The 20,714-nt window shown below is 40.5% G+C and overlaps 7 protein-coding genes and 1 non-coding gene across 14 annotated transcripts; 5 read left to right on the top strand and 3 right to left on the bottom strand.

Moving 5' to 3' along the window:
• The first annotated feature begins 530 nt into the window (after positions 1 to 530).
• Positions 531 to 7,207, top strand: LOC116923859 (low-density lipoprotein receptor-related protein 2). The gene is given in 15 exon segments (XM_032930430.2): positions 531 to 802; positions 861 to 971; positions 1,092 to 1,216; positions 1,279 to 1,395; positions 1,397 to 1,417; positions 1,474 to 1,576; positions 1,632 to 1,781; positions 1,837 to 1,953; positions 2,013 to 2,144; positions 2,205 to 2,923; positions 2,987 to 4,345; positions 4,347 to 4,514; positions 4,516 to 4,859; positions 4,925 to 5,280; positions 5,347 to 7,207. Coding segments are annotated over 15 exon segments (5,568 nt in total). The 5' UTR covers positions 531 to 741; the 3' UTR covers positions 7,032 to 7,207.
• A 561-nt stretch (positions 7,208 to 7,768) lies between these two features.
• LOC116924316 (transcription initiation factor IIB) lies at positions 7,769 to 9,814 on the top strand. Its single transcript, XM_032930841.2, has 6 exons — positions 7,769 to 7,927; positions 7,998 to 8,114; positions 8,182 to 8,368; positions 8,433 to 8,620; positions 8,693 to 8,853; positions 8,921 to 9,814. The coding sequence occupies exons 1-6, from the start codon at positions 7,911 to 7,913 to the stop codon at positions 9,208 to 9,210; spliced, it is 960 nt and encodes a 319-aa protein (XP_032786732.1). The 5' UTR covers positions 7,769 to 7,910; the 3' UTR covers positions 9,211 to 9,814.
• Positions 9,815 to 9,907: 93 nt separating this feature from the next.
• LOC116924333 (mitochondrial nicotinamide adenine dinucleotide transporter SLC25A51) lies at positions 9,908 to 11,487 on the top strand. The gene is made up of 4 exons (XM_032930860.2): positions 9,908 to 10,026; positions 10,091 to 10,311; positions 10,371 to 10,859; positions 10,931 to 11,487. The coding sequence occupies exons 2-4, from the start codon at positions 10,159 to 10,161 to the stop codon at positions 11,177 to 11,179; spliced, it is 891 nt and encodes a 296-aa protein (XP_032786751.2). The 5' UTR covers positions 9,908 to 10,026; positions 10,091 to 10,158; the 3' UTR covers positions 11,180 to 11,487.
• A 63-nt stretch (positions 11,488 to 11,550) lies between these two features.
• Positions 11,551 to 13,861, bottom strand: LOC116924595 (cAMP-responsive element-binding protein-like 2). Its single transcript, XM_032931108.2, has 4 exons — positions 13,625 to 13,861; positions 12,612 to 12,720; positions 12,186 to 12,307; positions 11,551 to 11,874 (listed from the first exon to the last, which is right to left on the bottom strand). The coding sequence occupies exons 1-4, from the start codon at positions 13,664 to 13,666 to the stop codon at positions 11,692 to 11,694; spliced, it is 456 nt and encodes a 151-aa protein (XP_032786999.1). The 5' UTR covers positions 13,667 to 13,861; the 3' UTR covers positions 11,551 to 11,691.
• Positions 13,862 to 14,191: 330 nt separating this feature from the next.
• Positions 14,192 to 15,228, top strand: LOC116924438 (stromal cell-derived factor 2). Of its 3 annotated transcripts, none has more exons than XM_032930986.2 (5): positions 14,192 to 14,333; positions 14,406 to 14,601; positions 14,662 to 14,777; positions 14,844 to 14,957; positions 15,015 to 15,210. In XM_032930986.2, the coding sequence occupies exons 1-5, from the start codon at positions 14,273 to 14,275 to the stop codon at positions 15,170 to 15,172; spliced, it is 645 nt and encodes a 214-aa protein (XP_032786877.1). In that variant the 5' UTR covers positions 14,192 to 14,272; the 3' UTR covers positions 15,173 to 15,210. The 3 variants fall into 3 exon arrangements, with proteins under 3 accessions (XP_032786877.1, XP_032786873.1, XP_032786868.1); XM_032930982.2 differs by having other exon boundaries at positions 14,662 to 14,786; XM_032930977.2 differs by having other exon boundaries at positions 14,662 to 14,957; positions 15,015 to 15,228.
• LOC116936355 (growth/differentiation factor 2) lies at positions 15,219 to 17,437 on the bottom strand. The gene is made up of 5 exons (XM_045176377.1): positions 16,477 to 17,437; positions 16,257 to 16,418; positions 15,886 to 16,190; positions 15,628 to 15,801; positions 15,219 to 15,571 (listed from the first exon to the last, which is right to left on the bottom strand). Exons 1-5 carry the CDS (start codon positions 16,859 to 16,861, stop codon positions 15,338 to 15,340), a joined length of 1,260 nt encoding a protein of 419 aa, XP_045032312.1. The 5' UTR covers positions 16,862 to 17,437; the 3' UTR covers positions 15,219 to 15,337.
• Positions 17,362 to 17,478, top strand: Trnal-caa. The gene is made up of 2 exons: positions 17,362 to 17,399; positions 17,433 to 17,478. It is a non-coding gene; the product is annotated as a tRNA-Leu (tRNA).
• Positions 17,479 to 17,585: 107 nt separating this feature from the next.
• LOC116924026 lies at positions 17,586 to 20,713 on the bottom strand. Of its 5 annotated transcripts, none has more exons than XM_045176351.1 (7): positions 20,567 to 20,713; positions 19,791 to 19,923; positions 19,509 to 19,734; positions 18,548 to 19,448; positions 18,117 to 18,480; positions 17,934 to 18,048; positions 17,586 to 17,871 (listed from the first exon to the last, which is right to left on the bottom strand). In XM_045176351.1, exons 1-7 carry the CDS (start codon positions 20,696 to 20,698, stop codon positions 17,661 to 17,663), a joined length of 2,082 nt encoding a protein of 693 aa, XP_045032286.1. In that variant the 5' UTR covers positions 20,699 to 20,713; the 3' UTR covers positions 17,586 to 17,660. The 5 variants fall into 5 exon arrangements, with proteins under 5 accessions (XP_045032286.1, XP_045032289.1, XP_032786482.1 ...); XM_045176354.1 differs by having other exon boundaries at positions 17,586 to 17,850; XM_032930591.2 differs by lacking the exon at positions 20,567 to 20,713 and adding an exon at positions 20,408 to 20,542.
• Position 20,714: the final 1 nt, after the last annotated feature.

The raw sequence follows: 20,714 nt of genomic DNA, 5'->3' as shown, positions 1-20,714 counted from the left end.
AATAAATCGCATGGAAAACAAAAAATGTCTGAAACACACGTGGTTAAAACTGCGCAACATGCATGAAATTGTGCGCATTTATTATATTAACTGTTACGTAATCATTTGTCTGAATTAAGAGGTTGAGTAACCTATCACGTGTAGCTTGCAGACTGCTGAGAGACAGGGTAACGTAAATTATCGTAGTCTGAAACAGATAGCCTAATGACAATTTCACCCTGCTACACCTGTTATCAATGTTCGTAATCAGTGCAAGTTTTCGAATATTCTAGAGGCATAACGAGCAGAGAAGGGGGTGGTTTTTTGCGAAGATAGGAGAGGGTAAGATGGGCAACGTCGACAGATTGGCGAGACATTTTGTTTTTTTTGTTTCCATTTCTTTATGGAACCGAAAAACAAATGACTGACCTCAAAAACACTTGAGGCGTACTTCGTAACCCTTCCTTTCGAAATTTCTTCGTTGTCTCTTGACTACAGGGCGCCATCTACGACTGAAACGAACGTAATAAGTGCTGCAACTGTCTTCGATGAAATCATTAATCTGTCTCAGGATACGGGCCGAGAGCGCACGTTCCTTCTTATTTCTTCCCTAGGCACATTTAGCACGCCGCACTCGGGCTTCCCTTTAAATTAACTTATTTTCCGTTGATAGTCTTGTACCAAAAAAAGAAAAGCTTTATTAGAAATATTGCTCGTGAAAAATTTCCATTTGGGGATCTAAACTTCTGTCATTTTAATTAAATGCGTTTACTTTGGTTTGGGTTAGTTGTGCTTGTCCAACTGCCGAATTTAATATCAGCAGGTACTGTTGTGTAATATATTATTTAAATTCAGGTTTTACTTTTCAATTTTGTTTTAAGCTTGTGATGGAAAACAATTTGCGTGCAAAAACGGACACGGGTGTGTGGCTACTAGTCAACATTGTGACCACGTGATCGACTGCGATGACGGATCCGACGAGTTTGATTGCAGTAAGTACTATTCAATTCTTATGCCATTTTACAGAAATATTTCAGTGTTATTTTCAATACTTTTATCTTGACTCCTAAGTTTCAATTGTGCCTTTATTTACTCCACTTATCTGCTCTCAGATTATCCTTGTCGGAGTCCTCACATGAAACCTTGTAGGGATGGTCATTGTATTGCCATGTACTTCTTTTGTGATAGGGATAATGACTGTGGAGATTGGTCTGATGAGCTCAATTGCACTGGCCTGGTATTGAACTTATTTTTTATGCAATCTGATCTTGTCATACATGTGGAGTGATATTTTTTCAGTTACCTGGCTCGAGAATGAATTGCCCATCTAACACATTTCACTGTGAGGGGCAGGTGTGCATCCCCCAAAACTGGGTATGTGATGGCATGGAGGATTGCTCTGATGCAAGAGATGAAGCTTCACTGCAACAAAACAATAGTAAGATGATTGTTATCTTAGGTTTTTTTATTACTTGACATTTTCCCCTTCATTAGGAGTGCAAAAATGGATTCCAGTGTGGCAAAGAGTGCATATTAAACCAGTGGGTGTGTGATGGAGTAGCGGATTGTGCTGATGGATCTGATGAGAAAGAATGTGGTGAGTTATATCATTTTGCAACGTGCTAGGGCAGTTTTAACACTTCAATTGACAGGTCCTGATGCTTACATGAATCACAGCTGTCTGCCTGAACATGGTTGGTTCAGCTGTCTCAGTAAGGGTAGTAAAAAGTGTATGCCCATTAGCCGTGCATGTGACGGCTATGTCGATTGCGATGACGGAGCTGATGAAGGCGGGCAATGCAGTAAGTTAAATAAATTGATAACGTTGAGTTACAATTGATAAAATACTGCTTCTAGATTCTACATCTAATTGTTCAAACGATACGCATTGCCCAAATGAGTGTCACAAGACTCCTCGTGGCCCCATCTGCTCTTGCCCTCAGGGTTTTCAACTCAATGGGACAACTTGCGTTGGTAAGTGCGTTAAACAATGCATTTCTGGCAAGTTACTTCAATTGCATCTTATATTACAGATATCGATGAGTGTTCGATCGATCCACCCCTGTGCAGTCAGAAATGCTCCAACAGCAGAGGCGGATTTGAGTGTTCCTGTGTCGCTGGTTATACTCCTGGAGCCCGGGATAAGAAGAGTTGCATAGCTAATGGTTAGTTTTTGGCTTAAAGTATAATGTCGGATGGTTTTTATCAACATTGTTGTATTACAGGACCTGAACCGATGCTGGTCATCACTACGGATCGGGATATTCGCTACATTTCAATTCCTTCAAAGGAATATGGTCTCGTTCAGTCGGGTATCTCCCAAGCCCATGGCGTCACTGGTGACTACGAGGATGGCTTCATCTACTGGAACGAGAAAACTAAAGACAAAGCGGGTATTTACAAGTCAATGGTAGACGGATCGGCGTTCCAGTATGTGGTCTCTGTTGGCGTCGAAATGGTTGAAGATTTGGCGATCGATTGGGTTGGAAGACACATTTACTTCACAGATTCTGGCCGGAAACATATTGTCGTTTGCGATTTTCATGCTACAATCTGCACAGTTGTTATCACTGGGCAATTAGACAAACCTCGCGCTGTGGCCGTGTATCCTGAAGAGGGTATGCTATTTTGGTCTGATTGGGGTTCCCAACCACACATTGGCTCAGCTGGCATGGATGGATCGCAGCGGAAAAATGTCATTACTACCGATATTGTATGGCCAAACGGATTGGTCGTGGATGAAACTATCCAGCGCATCTTTTGGGGTGACGCCAAACTTAATCGGATTGAAAGCTCACGCCTCGACGGTTCAGATCGTAAAATTCTTGCGGTTAAAGTCACACACCCTTACGCGCTTGACATATTCGAAAACACTATCTTCTGGTCTGACCCTCTCGAGCATGAAGTCCTCTCCGTGGATAAATTTACCGGCAAGGATTACAAGGTATTGCATTGTGCTTTATTTGAATGTTTGAAAACCATAAGTTTATTCCACTATTCTTTTCAGATTTTGATCAAAGAAACTTCGTTCACTCCAACTGGCATTCACGTTCATCATCCATCCAAGCAGAATCTTCTCTCCAATCCTTGCAGAAACATCATCTGCAGCCATCTTTGTTTGCTCTCACCTTCAGTTCAAGGCTTTAGATGCGCTTGCCCAGTAGGAATGACTTTGAACAAGGACAACCGTACTTGCGACTCGATCTCTTCACACGAATCTTCCATCGTCATCGCAACCTACACCGACATTTTTCGCCTGACTCACCATCAGATTGGCAAGGATTCCATCACCCGTCTGCCTACGCGTAATGTGGAAAACATTGGGGCCCTGGCCTTCAACCCTCTAGGTCATTCGATCATCTACAGTGACATGAGTCAGAGGACCATTTACTCCATGCATTTGGAAACATACCGGCAAGAGGTTCTTTTTGAAAATGCTGATATGGTTGAAGGATTGGACGTCGACCCTTTCACGGAAAATATTTACTGGACGGAAGTAACTCAGGGCACTATCTTGGTCGGCCACAAAAATCACGTTGGCGTCTACGAACGATTGGTCTTGGCACGAGATCTCCACAGCCCTAAAGGTATCACCATTGCATCTGAATACGGTTTGATGTTCATCGTTGAAGGGCGCATTAGCCACGTCATCAGCGTCTGGCATATGGACGGAGGTTCGCGGCAGGAGCTGGTTCAAGCTTATGGCACTGTATCGGCAATGGCCTACGATGGCAAACATCTGTACTTTAGCGACTCTCTACGTGGAACCATTGAACGTATCGAGGTCGATGGCCAAAATCGTACAATTCTACGATCGCATCTTGGAACTCCGGTTGCTATGGACGCCAGCTCGGATTCTGTTTTCTGGTTGACTCAATTCTCTACTCGCATCAGCTGGCTAAACAAACAGGATCCGAAGACTATGCGTGGATTTGTCATCGATGCTTCTGACGACCTTTCCGTTCAATATCGCCTAATGACCGTCGTAGATCAATTCAATTTTGATAGCCACGAACATTCTTGCCTGGGTCATTCTGGAGGTTGCAGCGATATTTGTTCACCGACGCCAAATGGAGCCACTTGCTTGTGCCCGTTGGGTAAGGTATTAGCAGAAGACAAACACGTTTGCAATACAGTCAATTGCGTTGGCGATCAATGGTTCAAATGCCAAAATGGATGTATTCCTGCCAAATATCGATGTGATGGAGTTAACGACTGCCCCCTCGGTGAAGATGAATTGCAATGCCGTAACGCCACTACCGAAGTCGGATGCACCAGTACTCAATTTCAATGCAACAATGGCGGATGCGTCTCAATGCATTTCTATTGTGATGGAGATGCTGATTGTCAAGATCGTTCTGATGAAGCCTGACACCTGCCCTCCTTTTGAATGTCTGTCGGATAGTGAATACTCTTGTCCTAATCAACATCACTGTATTCCACGTTCTGCCATGTGTGATGGTCAAGCGGATTGTATGGATAAGTCGGATGAAGCTAATTGCACCAGCACTCATTCGATGTGTTCGGCAACTCAAGTTTTATTGCTCGCACAGTCGACTTTGCATTCCTTTAACTTGGGTTTGTGATAGAGACCCTGATTGTGAGCACGGTGAAGATGAAGAGACCAGTTTTTGCACGAATGTTAATCGGAAACCAATGTGTCCAATCAACTATCTTCGTTGCCCTCAACGACCTGACTGTATGCCCAGAATGGCCCTTTGCAACAGTATTGCTGAATGCGAACATGGTACAGACGAGGAACTTTGCGCTAAGCTGAACGAGTCCGCCACTGAAAAAATTAAAGAACCAGAGGTAGAGTGTTCGTCACTTCAGTATAACTGCTTCTTGGGTACAAATGAATGCATCTCCATGTCTTCAAGGTAATTTGACTGCCATTTTATTCACTGACTAATTTTTTAAATTGCCACTTTTTCCGCCTTTTTAGATGCGATTGTAGATTTGATTGCACGTTTGGCGAAGATGAAGAGGGCTGCGAAAATCTACCGTTCTCATGCAAGACGGATCTCTTCAGGTGCCCTAATGAGATGCGTTACATCAACATTTCATGGGTTTGCGATGGTCTGTCCGATTGTTCCAACAGCGCCGATGAAGAACCAACCCTTTGTCCTACGAACACATCCATTCCAACTGCTAGATCTAGTTCTCCCAGTATGGATCCTGACATTTATTTGTGTTCGGAAGATGAGTTTCAATGCGCCAATGGACAATGTATACCAACAAGTCTGGTATGCGATCGCGAACGCCAATGCACAGATGGTACTGACGAAGGATCTGGTTGCAGTAAGTTTAACTTTTTTATTGGTTTAATTTATTTCATTGTTCATGTTTTTAATTTTCTACTTTCAGTTAATTCGTGTCAGAACAACGGCCATTGCCCACAGATTTGCATTCCTGGTCCGAAGGAACCGACTTGCCAGTGTGAGGTGGGTTACGAATCGCTCAACAACGGCCATCAATGCGTTGACGTCGACGAGTGCTCAGCTGAGAACAAGTGCTCCCAGTACTGCAACAACACTAAGGGAAGCTATCGTTGTTCTTGCTCGCCCGGATATACTCTGGAATACGATCAGCACACGTGCAAAGCTGCCAACGGTCGTCCAATGTTAATCGTGGCAACAAATTACCATGCTGAAATTCTACTCAACAGTGATGTGGCTTCCAGTCGCCTACTAGTCCAGTCAACTCTCTCTATCAAGGGCATTGCCTACCATGACAAGCTCTCATCATTTTATTGGATCACTGCCGAAGGTGTTAGAAGGAGTAACAATGGCGGACAGTCACTTATCTTCAAAATCAACGATCTTCTGCCAAGCGGTTTAGCTCTGGATAAAACCACTGGAAATATTTACTACAGCGCTGTGAAGAATGTAACCCGAAATGGTCAAGATCAGTCCGTCATCAGGGTCATCGCCAAATCGCTGGAGGCTGACGTGAATATCATTACCACCCAGTCCATCATCACCGACATTGCCTTGGATAGTTTGAAGGGTTTACTGTTTTGGTCAGAACATACTAAACCTTATACTGGGCGTATTGTACGTGCTACTATGGACGGACGATCTACAATGTGGCTGTACTCTGTCGACAAGATTATGTATCCTACCGCAATCACTTTGGATCAAATCAAGTCGCGCATCTACTGGGCTGACATCACACTTCGTTCGATTTCCAGTTGTGATTACAATGGTATGAATCAAAGGCACGAAGTTGCGATCACAAATGGGCAGCCGTTGTCACTCACCTTCTTTGAAAATCGTCTTACCTGGAGTGTCCGCGATCAAGACGTGCTTTACAGTCAGGTGATCAATGGAAGTTCCATTTCAGAGCAGCGTCTAAACGAACATGTTAGTCAAATCATTACTGTCCATTCTGTTTTGGAACCCGAGTTACCGAATCACTGCGCATTTTCTCCTTGCAATAATGGAATTTGCGTGCTTAAAAACAGTTCCAGCTTTACGTGCCATTGCCCGATTGGTGTCGCTGTTACTTCCTCCAATCCGTTCAAGTGTTCCGGTAAATCTCCTGAAGTGGTCACTGTCGTGCCGGGCGCAGAAGCCGGGATCAATCCGGATTATATTGAATCTCCTTCCAGTCCCGGTGTAACAGTCGCTTCGATTCTCATCTGCCTGTCTGTGTTGACGATCTTGGCTGTTTTAGGCTGGATCTATTATCGTAGATGGCGTCGCACAATTGGATCACCACTCAAGTTTCGTTTCCGCAATGCTCTGGGATTGACTGAGGAAAGCACTGCTTGGGAAGAAAGTGTAGACTATGGCGACCGGAAGAGGTTGTTCATCAAATCGGATGACCCAGATGATCATGGATGTGGGCCACAGGTGATGGTTGATCAGAATGATAACCGAACAACAGCATTGGGAGCTCCTCATCGATCTCCTGTAAATTCTAGTTACTCAAACCTTCCATCCATCCAGCCATCTCTGGGTAAGAGCCATCCGGTGGAAGACCGTCAACCACAACTTTTACCCGCAACGTATTCCATGAAAGATCAGCTTTTAGCCAGCGAGTTGTGATTGATGCATTATTACTCATGGTAATTCCATTGTTTTATTTTGTCCGTTTCTTGCACTTCTGTATTTCCCCTATTCACGTTATTCGTTTTACGTTCATGTTTGTAAAAAAAAAAATGCCCGTATTGTTGGTGCTGTTGCGCTCAATCTAGAATATATTTTCCTCGATTCAAATCTAATTTTCTCTTGATTATTATTGAAATTTTTTCGGGTGAATCGAATCCATGCTTAATTTTATCACTGCGTGTCGACCGTTAATCGTCGCTCGTCGCAAGTGAATTAAGGGCAATAGGGAGCTGGGTTCTTTAAAAAATGAAAACTGATAAAACAGGTATCTGAATCAAAATGGACGCCAAGTACATTTGTCTTCAGCAGTTTATTCTAAATCTTTTTTTCCTGGAGTTCGTGTAGGTAAAATCATTTATTTAAAGCTTTCAAAATCCGTTGTTTACATGTTTTAATTACCGGTTTTTCTAAATTTTATTCTTATCAAGCAAGTAGATCTTTTTATTTGATTCGGAATTCTAATAATCGTTGCAGCCACGTTACACGTAGATATTTTATCTTTATTGTGCTTTTCCTAGAAGTATACGAACGCCAATACGTATAGATAACACGGGAAATGTTATCTTTTGTTATTATTATTATTTTTTACCTGATCGTTTTTTATTTAGCTTTCTTAGACTTCCGTCAATGAGGGTCTAAACTTCCAATTCCAAACCACGGGCGCCACTGGGTCGGGGAACGGAGGAGAGGGATTTGTTTTGATTTTTAGCGCCATCTCTGCAAAAAAGCAATAGCCTATAGTGAAACGTAACGTACACAACAGCCCAGCGGGCTCGCATAGTGATTTAGTTGTCTATTACCCTTCTCCCGCGAACAATGGCGTCAAATTCTCGGTTAGTGTTTGTGTTTCGTTGTGTTATCCGTAAAAACAACAACTAAATTATTTTCTTCTATCATTTATAGGGGTGATGGAGGTGGTATAAAAATCTGTTGTTCTGCGCATCCTGACGCTCCATTAATTGAAGACTATCGAGCGGGCGATCAGATTTGTTCAGAATGTGGACTTGTTGTTGGTGACAGGTTGGTGGCCAGTTCAAAAAAAAATTTGTGTTGTGACCGTTGGTTTATCTATTGTTGGTTTCTTCAGGGTAATCGATGTTGGTTCTGAGTGGCGAACTTTCAGTAATGAAAAAGCTAATGCAGATCCTTCTCGTGTTGGTGGGGCTGAAAATGCTCTGCTAAATGGAACAGATCTCTCAACTATGATTGGTCCTGGTACTGGCACTGCTTCATTTGATGAGCATGGTGTTGCAAAGTATCAAAACAGACGGACAGTATGTTTGATACTTATAGCTTAAAACTTGGAAATGGAATTGTGACCAGTTTATGTAAAATTAGATGAGCAGCTCTGATCGTGCCCTTGTGAATGCCTTCAAAGAAATCAGCAACATGGCAGACAGGATCAACCTACCTAGGACTATTGTTGACAGAGCCAACAATCTGTTCAAGCAGGTCCATGATGGCAAAAATTTGAAAGGACGTAGCAATGATGCCATTGCCTCTGCATGCTTATATATTTCATGCAGGTATGCATTTATTTCCAAAGAAGATGCATGTCACCTTTCTACATACAGATTTATTCTTTCAAATAATAATAGGCAAGAAGGTGTCCCGCGAACATTCAAAGAAATTTGCGCCGTCAGTAAGATCAGCAAGAAAGAGATTGGAAGATGTTTCAAACTGATTCTCAAAGCACTTGAAACTTCAGTCGACATCATCACCACCGCCGATTTTATGTCCCGCTTCTGCTCGAACCTGGGTAAGGACTATTGCGGTTTATCAAGAAACAAAGTGACCTGTCTTACAAACGAATACTTTGTTTTCAGGATTACCGACGATGGTACAGCGAGCGGCATCGCATATCGCTCGTAAAGCAGTTGAGCTTGATATCGTCCCTGGTCGTTCACCGATCTCAGTAGCCGCTGCGGCCATTTATATGGCTTCACAGGCGTCAGACGAAAAATCTAAAAAGACGCAGAAAGAGATAGGTGACATAGCAGGCGTGGCTGACGTCACAATCCGCCAGTCATATAAACTGATGTACCCACGTGCCGCAGAGCTCTTTCCTGAAGATTTCAGATTTACTACACCCATTGAGCAACTCCCTCAACTTTAAAAGAACCACATCATTTATTGTGATTACTACTGGACTCCCGAAAATTTATCTTTCTTCCCACCCTTCTCATACACACACACACACACTTATACACTTAATTCGCCTCGTTTTCGGTCCAATACCCCATCCATTTTCAACTAGATTGTATTGTTGTATGACACGAGCAATGTCTTCATCCGTAAAAATTCCGCGAAACAACGTTTTGAAGAGTTGATTTTCATTTGGTTCAAATTTTTACATTTGGGGCACGGTGTAGCACTACGGGAGAGAGAGTGAACAACAAACAAAAAAAAAGAAATCTTAACTGTGACTATAGACAAGATTTAGGTATTGCTTTGGAGAAGTGCAAATGTTTAGCTTTTTGCGATCGTCGGCTTTGGGCAGTGCCGACGATTTTTCTTTCTTTTTGCTTTTCTCCGCCGAATATCTACTATTCCAATCTGTAGGCACCGCTTGTCAGCGATGTTGACCAGCCTTTCCCGTCGTTGAGTGGTTTTAAAATCCTGCTGTAGTTTTGAAAATTGTATCAATTCATCTTTTGTGGTGGTTGAAACGTTCTGTGTATCGCTGTGCACCGTTGGAAGTACACGATTCCTTATTTTCATTTGTTTTTAATACTTTTAAGGTGAATTCTCGAAACCCCTTTTCTGGGTTTTTCCTGTCCTCCTGGTGAGCTGAAAGAGTACTATTCGTTTGATTCTGCAACTAGCTGTCTGCATTTTTTTTTCAGGCAGACTCGTTCTACTTTCGACCGTCAACTATATTTTTAGTGTCAATGAACGATTCGATTATTCTTCATAATATTTAATAAAAAAAGTATTATTTTTTTCCCCTAGAAATGTACAGCATTAAGTAATGTTGATCGCTTTTAAAATGGAAGAAAATGTGGTTTCCAGAAGCTGGTTGTAAATCTTGTATAATCGAATCAAACGTGCATGTTACAATAAAATGGCAAGTAGCCGGAATGAACACAGAAAAGAACACTTCTTAGATGCATACAAAATCCCTCACCCAGAATGGAGGGAATTTGTGTGTGGCTGGGGAGCAGCCTTCATCAACATCACAGTCACTTTTCCAATAAACAAAGTCATGTTTCGTCAGGTATTAACAACTTGCCAATTATTACGTGGGTAGCTTTACTACTTCTTTGATTTTTTTAGATGCTCTATGGTATGCATACAAAAAATGCTTACATCCAGCTTAAAGCTGAAGGATTTCACTTCCTTTACAGGGGAATTTTACCTCCCTTGTGCCAGAAAACAATATCAGTGTCCATTATGTTTGGAATGTACAATCACTATCAACAAGTGTTGAACTCAATGGTGCCACAGTGGAATACACACCTTAAAAATTCTACAGCAGCAGCTGCAGCAGGCTTGACAGAGGCAGTACTTGCTCCATTTGAAAGAGTTCAGATGCTCCTGCAAGATAACCACTTCAACCAGAGGTTCAGGAACACTGCACATGCCTTTGCTGAACTCCGTCAGTACGGGTTCAGAGAATATTATCGAGGACTGACACCCATATTGCTTCGAAACAGTGTCAGCAATGCTCTTTTCTTTACGCTCAGAGAAGAGATAAGCCATCGTATGCCGAGTCAAGATCATTGGACAGGGAAGTTATTATCAGATTTTTGCTGTGGGGCTATGGTAATAACTTTTTTTAAAGTGCTTTTGGCTTTTACAATTCCAAATTTAGCTCAGTTTTTCATGTTTTGCAGGTCGGAGCATTCATTAGCACCGTGTTTTATCCGGTGAACGTCGTCAAGTCGCACATGCAATGCACAGTGGGAGGGCCGTTCAATAGTTTATGGAAAGCGAGCCGGATTGTCTACGAGGAGAGGGAACGCTCTCTGCGCAAGATGTTTTTTGGCGTCCACATAAATTACACACGAGCTCTCATCAGCTGGGGTATCATCAACGCTTCTTATGAAATGCTGAGAAATTTGTTGACGAAACCCCCTCATTAACTAACCGGTAGGCAATATTAGTTAACATTTGGATTTTTAGCATATTTTATTAAAAGAAGTTGGATTGATACAACCCTGGAGATTTCAGATGTTGGGCTCTTATTTTTCTTTAAAAAAAAAGTTTAGTAGTTAGCCAATAATTGTACAGTCCATGCCAAAAGCCATCCCAACCTTTAGTCATTTCCCAAGTTGTAGTGATACCGAACATGATTGAATGAAACTGTTTACCTAATATTCATGGTATTGAGTCTCTTTGAAATATTGAATGTTCGAACTTCAAAAATAATCTATTAAAATCATACAATCTCTTCGAAAAAAATTCCATTCCTAAAAAAAAAAAATAAAAAAAAAATATTATAATAAATCGCACATTAACGAAGGTCCGTGTAATATGCCATTGCACCGTTATGTAGGGTATTGTACAAGATAATGAGGAGAACAGGTATTGTCAATCGTCTAGAAAGGTGTTATAGTCGTCTTGAAATTGAATGGACGAAAATGGTGTGGGTGCTTTAGGATGGAGATTCGATCATATCGGTTTCGTCGGAACGCGTAGGTGGCCGGGGAGTATGAGAAGCAGCATTCAGTTGATTCATTTGTATCTGCAGATCACGCTCTCGGCGAACCTCCTCCACTAGACGTTCGATTCCTTCCGGCATTTTTCCTTCGTCCATATCAATGCACCATTGACGATACTGTAAACAAGTCCAATAGACAGAGATCTGAGTGCCGGCTTTTGATTAATGATCTCCAGGTCCCGGAGGAGATGGGCGGTTTCTGCTGCCCTGCAACTTGGGGGACGCCTACATTAATCCTAGCTGGTTAAATTAAAATGCGCCACGAAACCACCATGGGACCAACAACATCGTAAATTGCACTATCATCATAAGATATGGCGACGACGCGACGTACAATTACATTAGGAAATAATGGAACTATTGCATGGGTTTTTTTCATACAGGCATCCATTCTATGGACTATTCAAATGAAATAATAAACAACTAACCTGATCCAATTCTCTTCTCAAAACTAAGACGGAGCGCTCACGGTGGGTGACCAATTCCTCCAGATATTGGTACCTCAGCTTCTTTCGAGCTCGGCATTCCCTGGCACTCTGTCGGCTCCTTTCTGTTGTCCAATAGGTAGGACAACAAAAATAAAAATTTTTATCAAAACATTCACTTTGATCTTGCATGTTCTAACGATTAACCCAATAGCGAGGGCGGGGGAGGAGGGCACAGGAGATTGATCGGTAGACACGCGTTAGGAAGGCGTACGATTCGGCAGGAAAATGCGTATGTATATGAAAACATTTACTTTGAAATAACAGGAAAGAGACAAAACCCAATGCTAAACTATTTCCCCGTGAATCGTAGTTATTGTGAATGCAAATTTACGTTGGGCGGCATAATGTACAGCAAAGGAACCTTACCAAGTTTGGCCTTCATGTCGCCCTTGTGTTCTCCGTTTTTATTGGAATTGCGGCCAGGTTTCCGTCCACGCTTGCTGTTGACACTCGAACTAGCATTCACCGATTCGTCCTGAAAAAGAAATAAGAAATTTTGAAAATCCGTAAAATAATCTAAAGATCAGCAAATGCCTCGAATGTCTTTCTTGTAAAAGTAAGAGCAATTAGAGCCTCATACTTAACGAAATGATCATCAGACGGAGCTTTGAATTCGAGCTTTCACGTCCCTGCGCTACGCAGTTTCGAATCATTTCTACCCTCGACTCTGATACGACCGGCCGGTCGTGTCTGCTTGGTGGTCCCAACTACGCACTGTCGAAAACTCGAACAAACTTGGGTCGATAAAAGTAGCAACCATTTCTAGCTTGAGTCCGTGAGCGCCCAGCGACACAGACTTTCCGAAGGCTATCTAAAACTGCGCAGTTCCATTTGGCGTTACTCCACAAGAAGTGAGTATATATATTCCATTGCAGGAATACCAGCAAAAGGTTTCTTTTGGGACGCATCGAAACGAGATCGAAAAAGTTTTAACACGTATCTTCTCGTAACAAATTCCCATTTTGATTCACTAAAATATATTTGCTCTTTAATAAAGGCTATGAAAATTAGAAAGTAAAAGCAAGAAAGAAACTCAAGTTAAGTTAGTTTTTAATCTAAATTATACTGACATCATTATGACCACTGCCTGGTGGAATTTAGAATCTACTTTAAATATTATGTTAAGGGCAACAGCAATCATATTTTGAGAAAAAAATATTCTGGGAGATCTTTGCTCTCAAATGCAAGCTATTTTTATTGGCTCAAATTGTGAAAAAGTAAAAAAAAATTACACAGGACTATAACATGTAAATAGTAGGGCACCCGACTTAGGGTGCTTTTGGGCGACCGTTTTACCCTAGTCGTATAGCAACATTTGATAAGAGAAAGATCTAAAAGCATGACGAAAAGAAATGTAGACCCGAGAATGGGTAGATTACCATTTCTTGCTGTTGTTGACTAGACATGATTCCGAACACCATTTGGTAGGAAAAGTTGGAGGTAACAAAAAATCGAGTCCAAATTAAATTTCTCGTTGCAGATTAAGCCCCACAAAGGATGAATCGACAGTGTTGATGAGTTTACTAGTATTTTGGTTGTGTAAGACACTCGAAATTGTTTTCTTTACATAGGAACAATTTACTTAGCACGCGACACTGTTATGGCATTGCTTTCTATTAACGAAGGCCTTCTTGTTTTTCCTCGCATAAGGTGGATGTCTGCAAGGCCAATCGTAAAAACCGTGGGTCCGTGGGCGTTCAAGGCTTGGTGGGTAGAGCAGAGACAAGTGGTCACTAAAGAAAGTATTCTGAATTAAAGAAGGGTATTTTAAGATTAATAGTCTATTTTACTCTTATGTAGAATTTCATAAATCAAATTGAATTACATATTCGTTTTCCATGCTCAATATTTGCCGTTGCAAAATTAAATCTTGTAGGCCTCAAGGCAGTGGCCGTGTGGTGTATTATGCAGTCATCACCAATCACCATAGCAACACTACGGTAACCAATAGAGAAGCTCTTCGTGGACTTTTTAAGTAGACAGTTCGTTTAGCAACATAATATAATTCGTGTACACTTCTTGTCAAAATGATTACCACTCTAATTAAACTTGTTTTATTTATTTTAATTTCTTTCCATATTGTAGCAGGTAACACTTTAAATGACTTTATTTGGAGTTAGTTAGGTTGTTATTTTTTTTTTAATATATTCTTTGTTACAGGACGTGCCGGCCAGTATGTTACATGTGGTTCGGCAATTAAGCTACAGAATTTGGCATACAAGATTCGGTTACATTCTCACGATGTAAAATATGGTTCTGGTAGTGGCCAACAGTCAGTTACAGGAACAGATACCACAGATGATGTCAATTCACATTGGGCAATTCTTGGCCCTTTGAATAAGACATGCAAGAGAGGGTATGGTATCAATAATATCCAAGTAAATTTAGAATAAGAAAAAAAGATTTCTCTTCATAGTGAGCCAATTGAATGTGGATCTACTATTCGGTTTCATCATTTAACTACAAGGAAGTTTCTTCATTCACACTTATTTTCATCACCTCTTTCTGGAAGTCAAGAAGTCTCTGCATTTGGTGAAAATGGTAATATTTGTTGCACATCTTCCCTAGTAACTTTTTCAGCCTCGATTTCAAATGCAGGTGTTGGTGATACTGGTGATTATTGGAAAGTGGTGTGTGACGGTGACTTTTGGGAACGTGATGATAATGTTGTATTTAGGCATGTTGACACTAACGTCTACTTAGCAACCTCAGGTATAACATTTTTAAATAAATCTAATTCATTATGATCAGTTAGCATTTTTTCTTCAGGACATGCATATGGCCGACCCATTAATGGTCAACTAGAAATTGTTGGTTTAACAAGATTAGATTCTTCATGCCAATGGAAAACAGCTGAAGGACTGTACATCCACACCAGTACCTTCAATCCCAAGCAAAATATTAAGCCAGAACACAATGAACTGTAAAAAACTCGATTTTGATACATATCAATCTCTTAACAATACAATTGAATGGTGGTAAACTTTTTATTTTCTAAATAGTTTTTCCGCAAATTTATGTTACAATGTTAATGCATTTTCTTTGTTTCCCTAGATGGCTTATCATTTTTAAGACAAATTTTCTGACAAAATTTATCGACACCCACATTCTGCCACAACCATTTCGTCATAGCGGTACTTATAGGTGAGAATGCCTCGTTCGTCATAGTATAATAAGCTGATCGGTGCTAATCGGGTTGGGACACAGCACACTTTTCCTACTTTATCGGGTTGAATAGCATGCATTAGAGATTGTAGAATGGAGTGTTTCGAAGGAGTGAGGTGATCACTGAGCGGGAAATCGCAGCGTCCGGCACATTCGTATGCCTAATCAGTCTCGAATAAGTTTTTGAAGAGATTTAATAACATTCAGGACTTATCACCTCGAATCCTTCAGGTGCTATGATCCACTGATCGTAGTTTATTTGAGTAAAATTGACGTAAAGAGGCCGACGCCGACAGTTTGGGCTCGATTTTGTTTTCCTGTGAGACTTGTTTGTAGGACGCCTGTCAGGAAAAACGTCCGCATCTCTTTTAGCAATCATGTGCTCTGGGTCCTGGGAATGTCGAAAGAAATCATAATTTAATTTTGTCTTGGAAAAGTTCATTTCTGTAATAACTTGTTAGCTTGAAAGGTTTACCGAAAGTTTCTTTGTTGAGGAGTAGACGACTAATTGAGGCTCAGTTTCTTCCCCAACGATGGATCTAAGACTTATGTCAATTGAACCGAATCTTACCTCTGATGGGTGGAGGGGGTCGATACGGACTTGTATCATTTGAATTGGAATTTTATTCTCCATCCACCATTGTACCGCATGGGTCACATTAAAGGTAAGCCATATTTCTTTAGACTCGATTACGAACTTAAAATCCAGAATCTCCAAATCCCAGGGATTGTAATTATAGCCATTCATCAAGTAAATCCGGAATAGCCGTCTATTGGCACCTTAACCAATAAAAAAACCACACTCCAATATCAAATGAGAACTTGCGCCCTTTCTGTTTGACTAACCAAAGAGATTTTCAGGTGAAAAATTGACAATAGCCCAAAGTTTCAGCTCTGCTTCTTGAAGCTGTTCTTCTATTGGCAAAGCAGAAACGTTGAATAGCAAATGGTGAACAATCGAGAAATTGTTGCGCTGGTAAATGCTTTCAAAATAGCTAACTTCCATTTCTAGAAACAGAAGCATTGCTTGAAGAATTAACTGAAAGTAAATAGTTCTGTTAAAAACCTGAAATGGCTCTGTAATTTCGAACATTGTCATAAGAATTTCCGGTGGCCAATTTGTGAGTCCTTTGAGCATAGATATCGAGCATGTAGTTGGGAATATTTTTGCGCTTGATCGACGTCTCAGGTAGCATATGTTCATAATCTTGCGCTGAAGAATAAACATCCCTAAGATGGTTATTCATCATCGGATTGAGATCATTGCTAGTTGATTCTTGTTGTGTAAACTTCCAAAGTCCCAAGGCAGAAGGAAGAACAGATGGTAAAGAACACGGATTTTGACGACACTTAACGGAGTAACAGGGTATCGTCGCTACATTTATTACCAAAACAAGCACGAAACAAAAAAACAAATTGTTTGTGACGTCGAAAGTTCCATTTAACGCCATGACTTTGAAAAGCGATATACCAGGAAGTGTACGTTGCACTATTATTCGTCTCGCGGGAGCGAATGCACAAAGAATGAGGCAAAAATTACGAGGAGATAGGCTTGTCTCACAAAGAATGCAACAAAAGTAGCGAGTGTACCAAAGTCAATAGCCAGTAAGGCTCAAGTGCTTTTTATTTTTAACTTTATAACATAGTGATCGTAATGGAGCCAAACCTTTGTTTTAGAATCGTCCTGTTTATACGGTTAATCTTTATTCATTCTTGTCAGTTAAACAGCATAACACTCATTTCGTCTTGTTGGCATTAACGGGTCAACTATTTGTTAGAATTAGGCTAAATCATAATCTGTTATCATCCTAAAAGAAAGCTGTAGGAGTAAGAGCCATTTCGAAAAACATTAAGACATGCTGAGGTGTGAGAGAAACTAGGTAAGGTAGGAGCTCGTAAGCAATAGAAAGTTATACTCAAATACGTAAAACCTTTGTGCAAACGATATTGTGTCAGGATGGCCGAGCGGTCTAAGGCGCCAGACTCAAGCTAACCACTTGCCGGGCAAACCGGTTCTAAGTATTCTGGTCTTCGATAGAAGGCGTGGGTTCAAATCCCACTTCTGACAAACGTTTTTGTTGTAATAAGATAAATATTATGGAAACCACTCGAAGTTTAAATGCTACAAGGATTTGACTAGAAAAAACTTAATTTTCCGAGTTAATTAAAACAGACTAAGAGTAGATTTTTTAATTTTTTAGATGTTCCAAATTTATATTAATCTGTAACACTACATTCACTCAGATTGTCTTATAAGGTCAACGCCTTTTCTTTTAATCGAACCTGCTGCATTAGAAAAGGGATCTTTTCGTAATCTTGCAAGGCTTCCCATTTTCCTAGGTTCACAGGAACAATGTCATATCCTGTGCGTTCAAGGGTCCGAAGCTCGAGATCATAAATACCACGTAAACGATCCCCATTGATGACATAGGCATTCGACCTGAATATTTTTATCAACAAACTGTCAACGGAAAAAGTTCTATAGTAATGTCGTAAAATTGAAAAAAATATTTCTAACATTACAGTTGACATCCATTTGTGCCGTCTAGGTCTTCTACGTAACGTATTGTATCAGGATCATGAGATGCTGTGTTGATGGCTACAGGATACCCACCAGGTCTCATGGCGATAACGTGATCTGTTAAATGTCAAAGAAATGGTTAACCACATCCAGCATGTCAGCAATTGCGCGTAACAAATAAGTACCAACAAAATGACCATGTTTGGTTAATAACCCAGTCGTCACATAAGACAAGCCTCCAACACCGCTTTGCAATGCTTTTTCGACTGAAACGAATTGCTCCTTGTGCATATTTGCCTCGTATATCTTTCTGTGACATCGTTCCGTTATCGCTCGGGTAGGGTATGGCCCATCGTACTCTGGGCATTCTAGGCGGACACTACGATTGAGAACATCAAGCTGTAACCAGTCGAGATGGCTAGCTTGCTTTCCAAAATGCGAGTTGACGAAAGATTCTTCAAAAATTTGACTGATCAACGATCGCGGATAGAAACCAAGGGTTGCGCAGTCAATAGCAAATCTAAACCATTGTTGATACTTGTTAACTACCTGTACCGTAGAAAGAATAATTGTGAATTAGTAATTTTCCCACTGATTCAACTACTAAGCTGTTTACCATGTTGTCGGCTGAATATTTTAGCAGCTGTTCCACCATTTTTTCAAAAGTTGGGGTTCTGTAATTCGCCACGGCGAAGGGTGCCAGTAAGTAATGTGGATGCATCGTTAACTTTTCGTCGGTAGTAGCGATCAAACTAGAATAATAGTCCAGAAATTCGAAATTGACGTAGGATAGTTTGGCAAATGTTCGGCCAATCGGGCTTGTCGAAGACAACGGCCACTGTTCTTGTACAACGCGTTTGGCAATAGCATTGCACAGCTCTTCATGATACCAGTATTGACTTTTACCAGTGTAGTTTTCACCTACTGCGACTAAAGTTCGTTCCAAGTCCTTTCGCTCTATACGATTCACTCTTTTTGCTAATTGATCCAATGCATTTTCCAGTAAAGGCAAAATGCCATGATCAGGTAAATAGCGAATTTTGCTTAGAGACCAAATAACACTGCAGATTTCACTATTCTCCCATTTGTTGGAACTAGACAGTAAACTGTCAGCAATAAATTTGACTTTAGGAGCCGAGGCTCTCCGGTCTATTGCATAACGTAGACTATCGCACATGGTTTTGATATTATCCGCATTAAGCTGTGTTTCCAATTGAGTTTGAAAGACTACCGGTAGTGCTATAACAAGCGCATCTGCCAGAGGGGATTTAATCTTTCGCAGCAAAAAATCCAAGAAAATGACTTGCTGGAGCCCCAGATCATTCACTTTAGATTTGAGTAGATGAAGAAGAGTTTGAATGATGCGACTTTCACCAGCTACCTGGCAAAAAACCAGAGTTTTCAGACAAGCTACTAAATTTGCTGGATCTGTCATATTAGGAGCCACCCTCAGTAGCCGCTGGCATAGTTTAATGAAGCCTATATGGTTTTGAAGAGCATCTGAACTGTAGCAAGTCCTAAGATATATATTTAAAAAACATTCAAATAAAACTTGAAGAAATTTCTACATGGTATACCTGCTGTTATTCTGAAACTGAAGTATCAATCGAAAAAATTTCGTTAAATGGTTCTCTTCAAGATTTTTTTCCTCTTTCAATACAATTTCAAAAATTTCTTTTATGGAATTTGCAGACTTTACAGCTTCTAGAACTCTATCTGGGGGAGATAAAGGAACTGTTGGTGATGAAACAACAGAGTCAAGAATTGGCAGCTGGAAAAAGGATGAAGGGTGCCTGGTTTTAACTGCAAACAAAATTATATACACAAACAAAATACCAAAACACATATAGTAGATATACCTTTAGTAAGTTGATTTTTGATTGGCGAAGGGCAGTTATTATCACTGTGCTCCGTTCTGATCAAATGAGGTTTTGGCCCGACTTTTAGGTACGAATTAAGCAGATTTGGAAGACTTCGCCTCATGACGATTTGCTAGGTAATGCAAAATATTTAGAACTAGAAGAATGTAGCCTTACAACTACTTGGAGTTTACTTAATTTTTATATTTAAAAAATTAATTTTACAATCCGACAATTTTAACAAACAAATATGTAGCAGAATGCACCACTGCACGTGAAGTTTACTTTGGCAACGCCATCTATCGGGGAAAGTAAAAAGATTACATAACGTGAATTCAGTGACTCACGGTATTCCCGAAGATCCCGATAGCCAAACGGTTAAAAACTTAAATTTTAAGCCCTAATTTTTTACGATAAAGTTGAGCATTAAAATAAACCAATAAAATAAGCTGGATTTTCCCCCTTTGATATTTTTTTGCAAAAACCTAGAAATTGCTATGAAAATACATGATTTTGATCCAAAATTTTACGATACCGTTAAAATCAAGATCTTTTTTACTTGCGACTTATAGTTCATTGCTTATTAAAATTTAAAGCAATAAAATCATTTTGGATACCTTTTATAAAAGTTCGTTACCAGATGGCATGCAGCACCTCTAAATTACCAAATTAAAGGATGAACCAGACACAAGGGGCGCGTCAAGTGGCAAATCAGACGAATCCTGATTCGTCTGATTAACAACAATACACTAGAAACGCTATGCTATATTATATACCTGGGTCGTATCAAGTAGCTGAGAATTTGGAAAGACACTAGCAGACGCCTTTATGCAGAAAAGCAGACGAATAGTGCCAAATGCTGCATTATTTATTTTTTTTTTATAGCGAGAGAGGTTGTCATTTGTCATAGATGCCTGTGGAGTA

This window comes from Daphnia magna, linkage group LG1 (assembly GCF_020631705.1).
Source record: "Daphnia magna isolate NIES linkage group LG1, ASM2063170v1.1, whole genome shotgun sequence".
Classification (NCBI taxonomy): domain Eukaryota; kingdom Metazoa; phylum Arthropoda; class Branchiopoda; order Diplostraca; family Daphniidae; genus Daphnia; species Daphnia magna.
The sequence above is the reverse complement of the archived record's forward strand: the minus strand, read 5'-3'. Positions and strand labels throughout refer to the sequence as shown.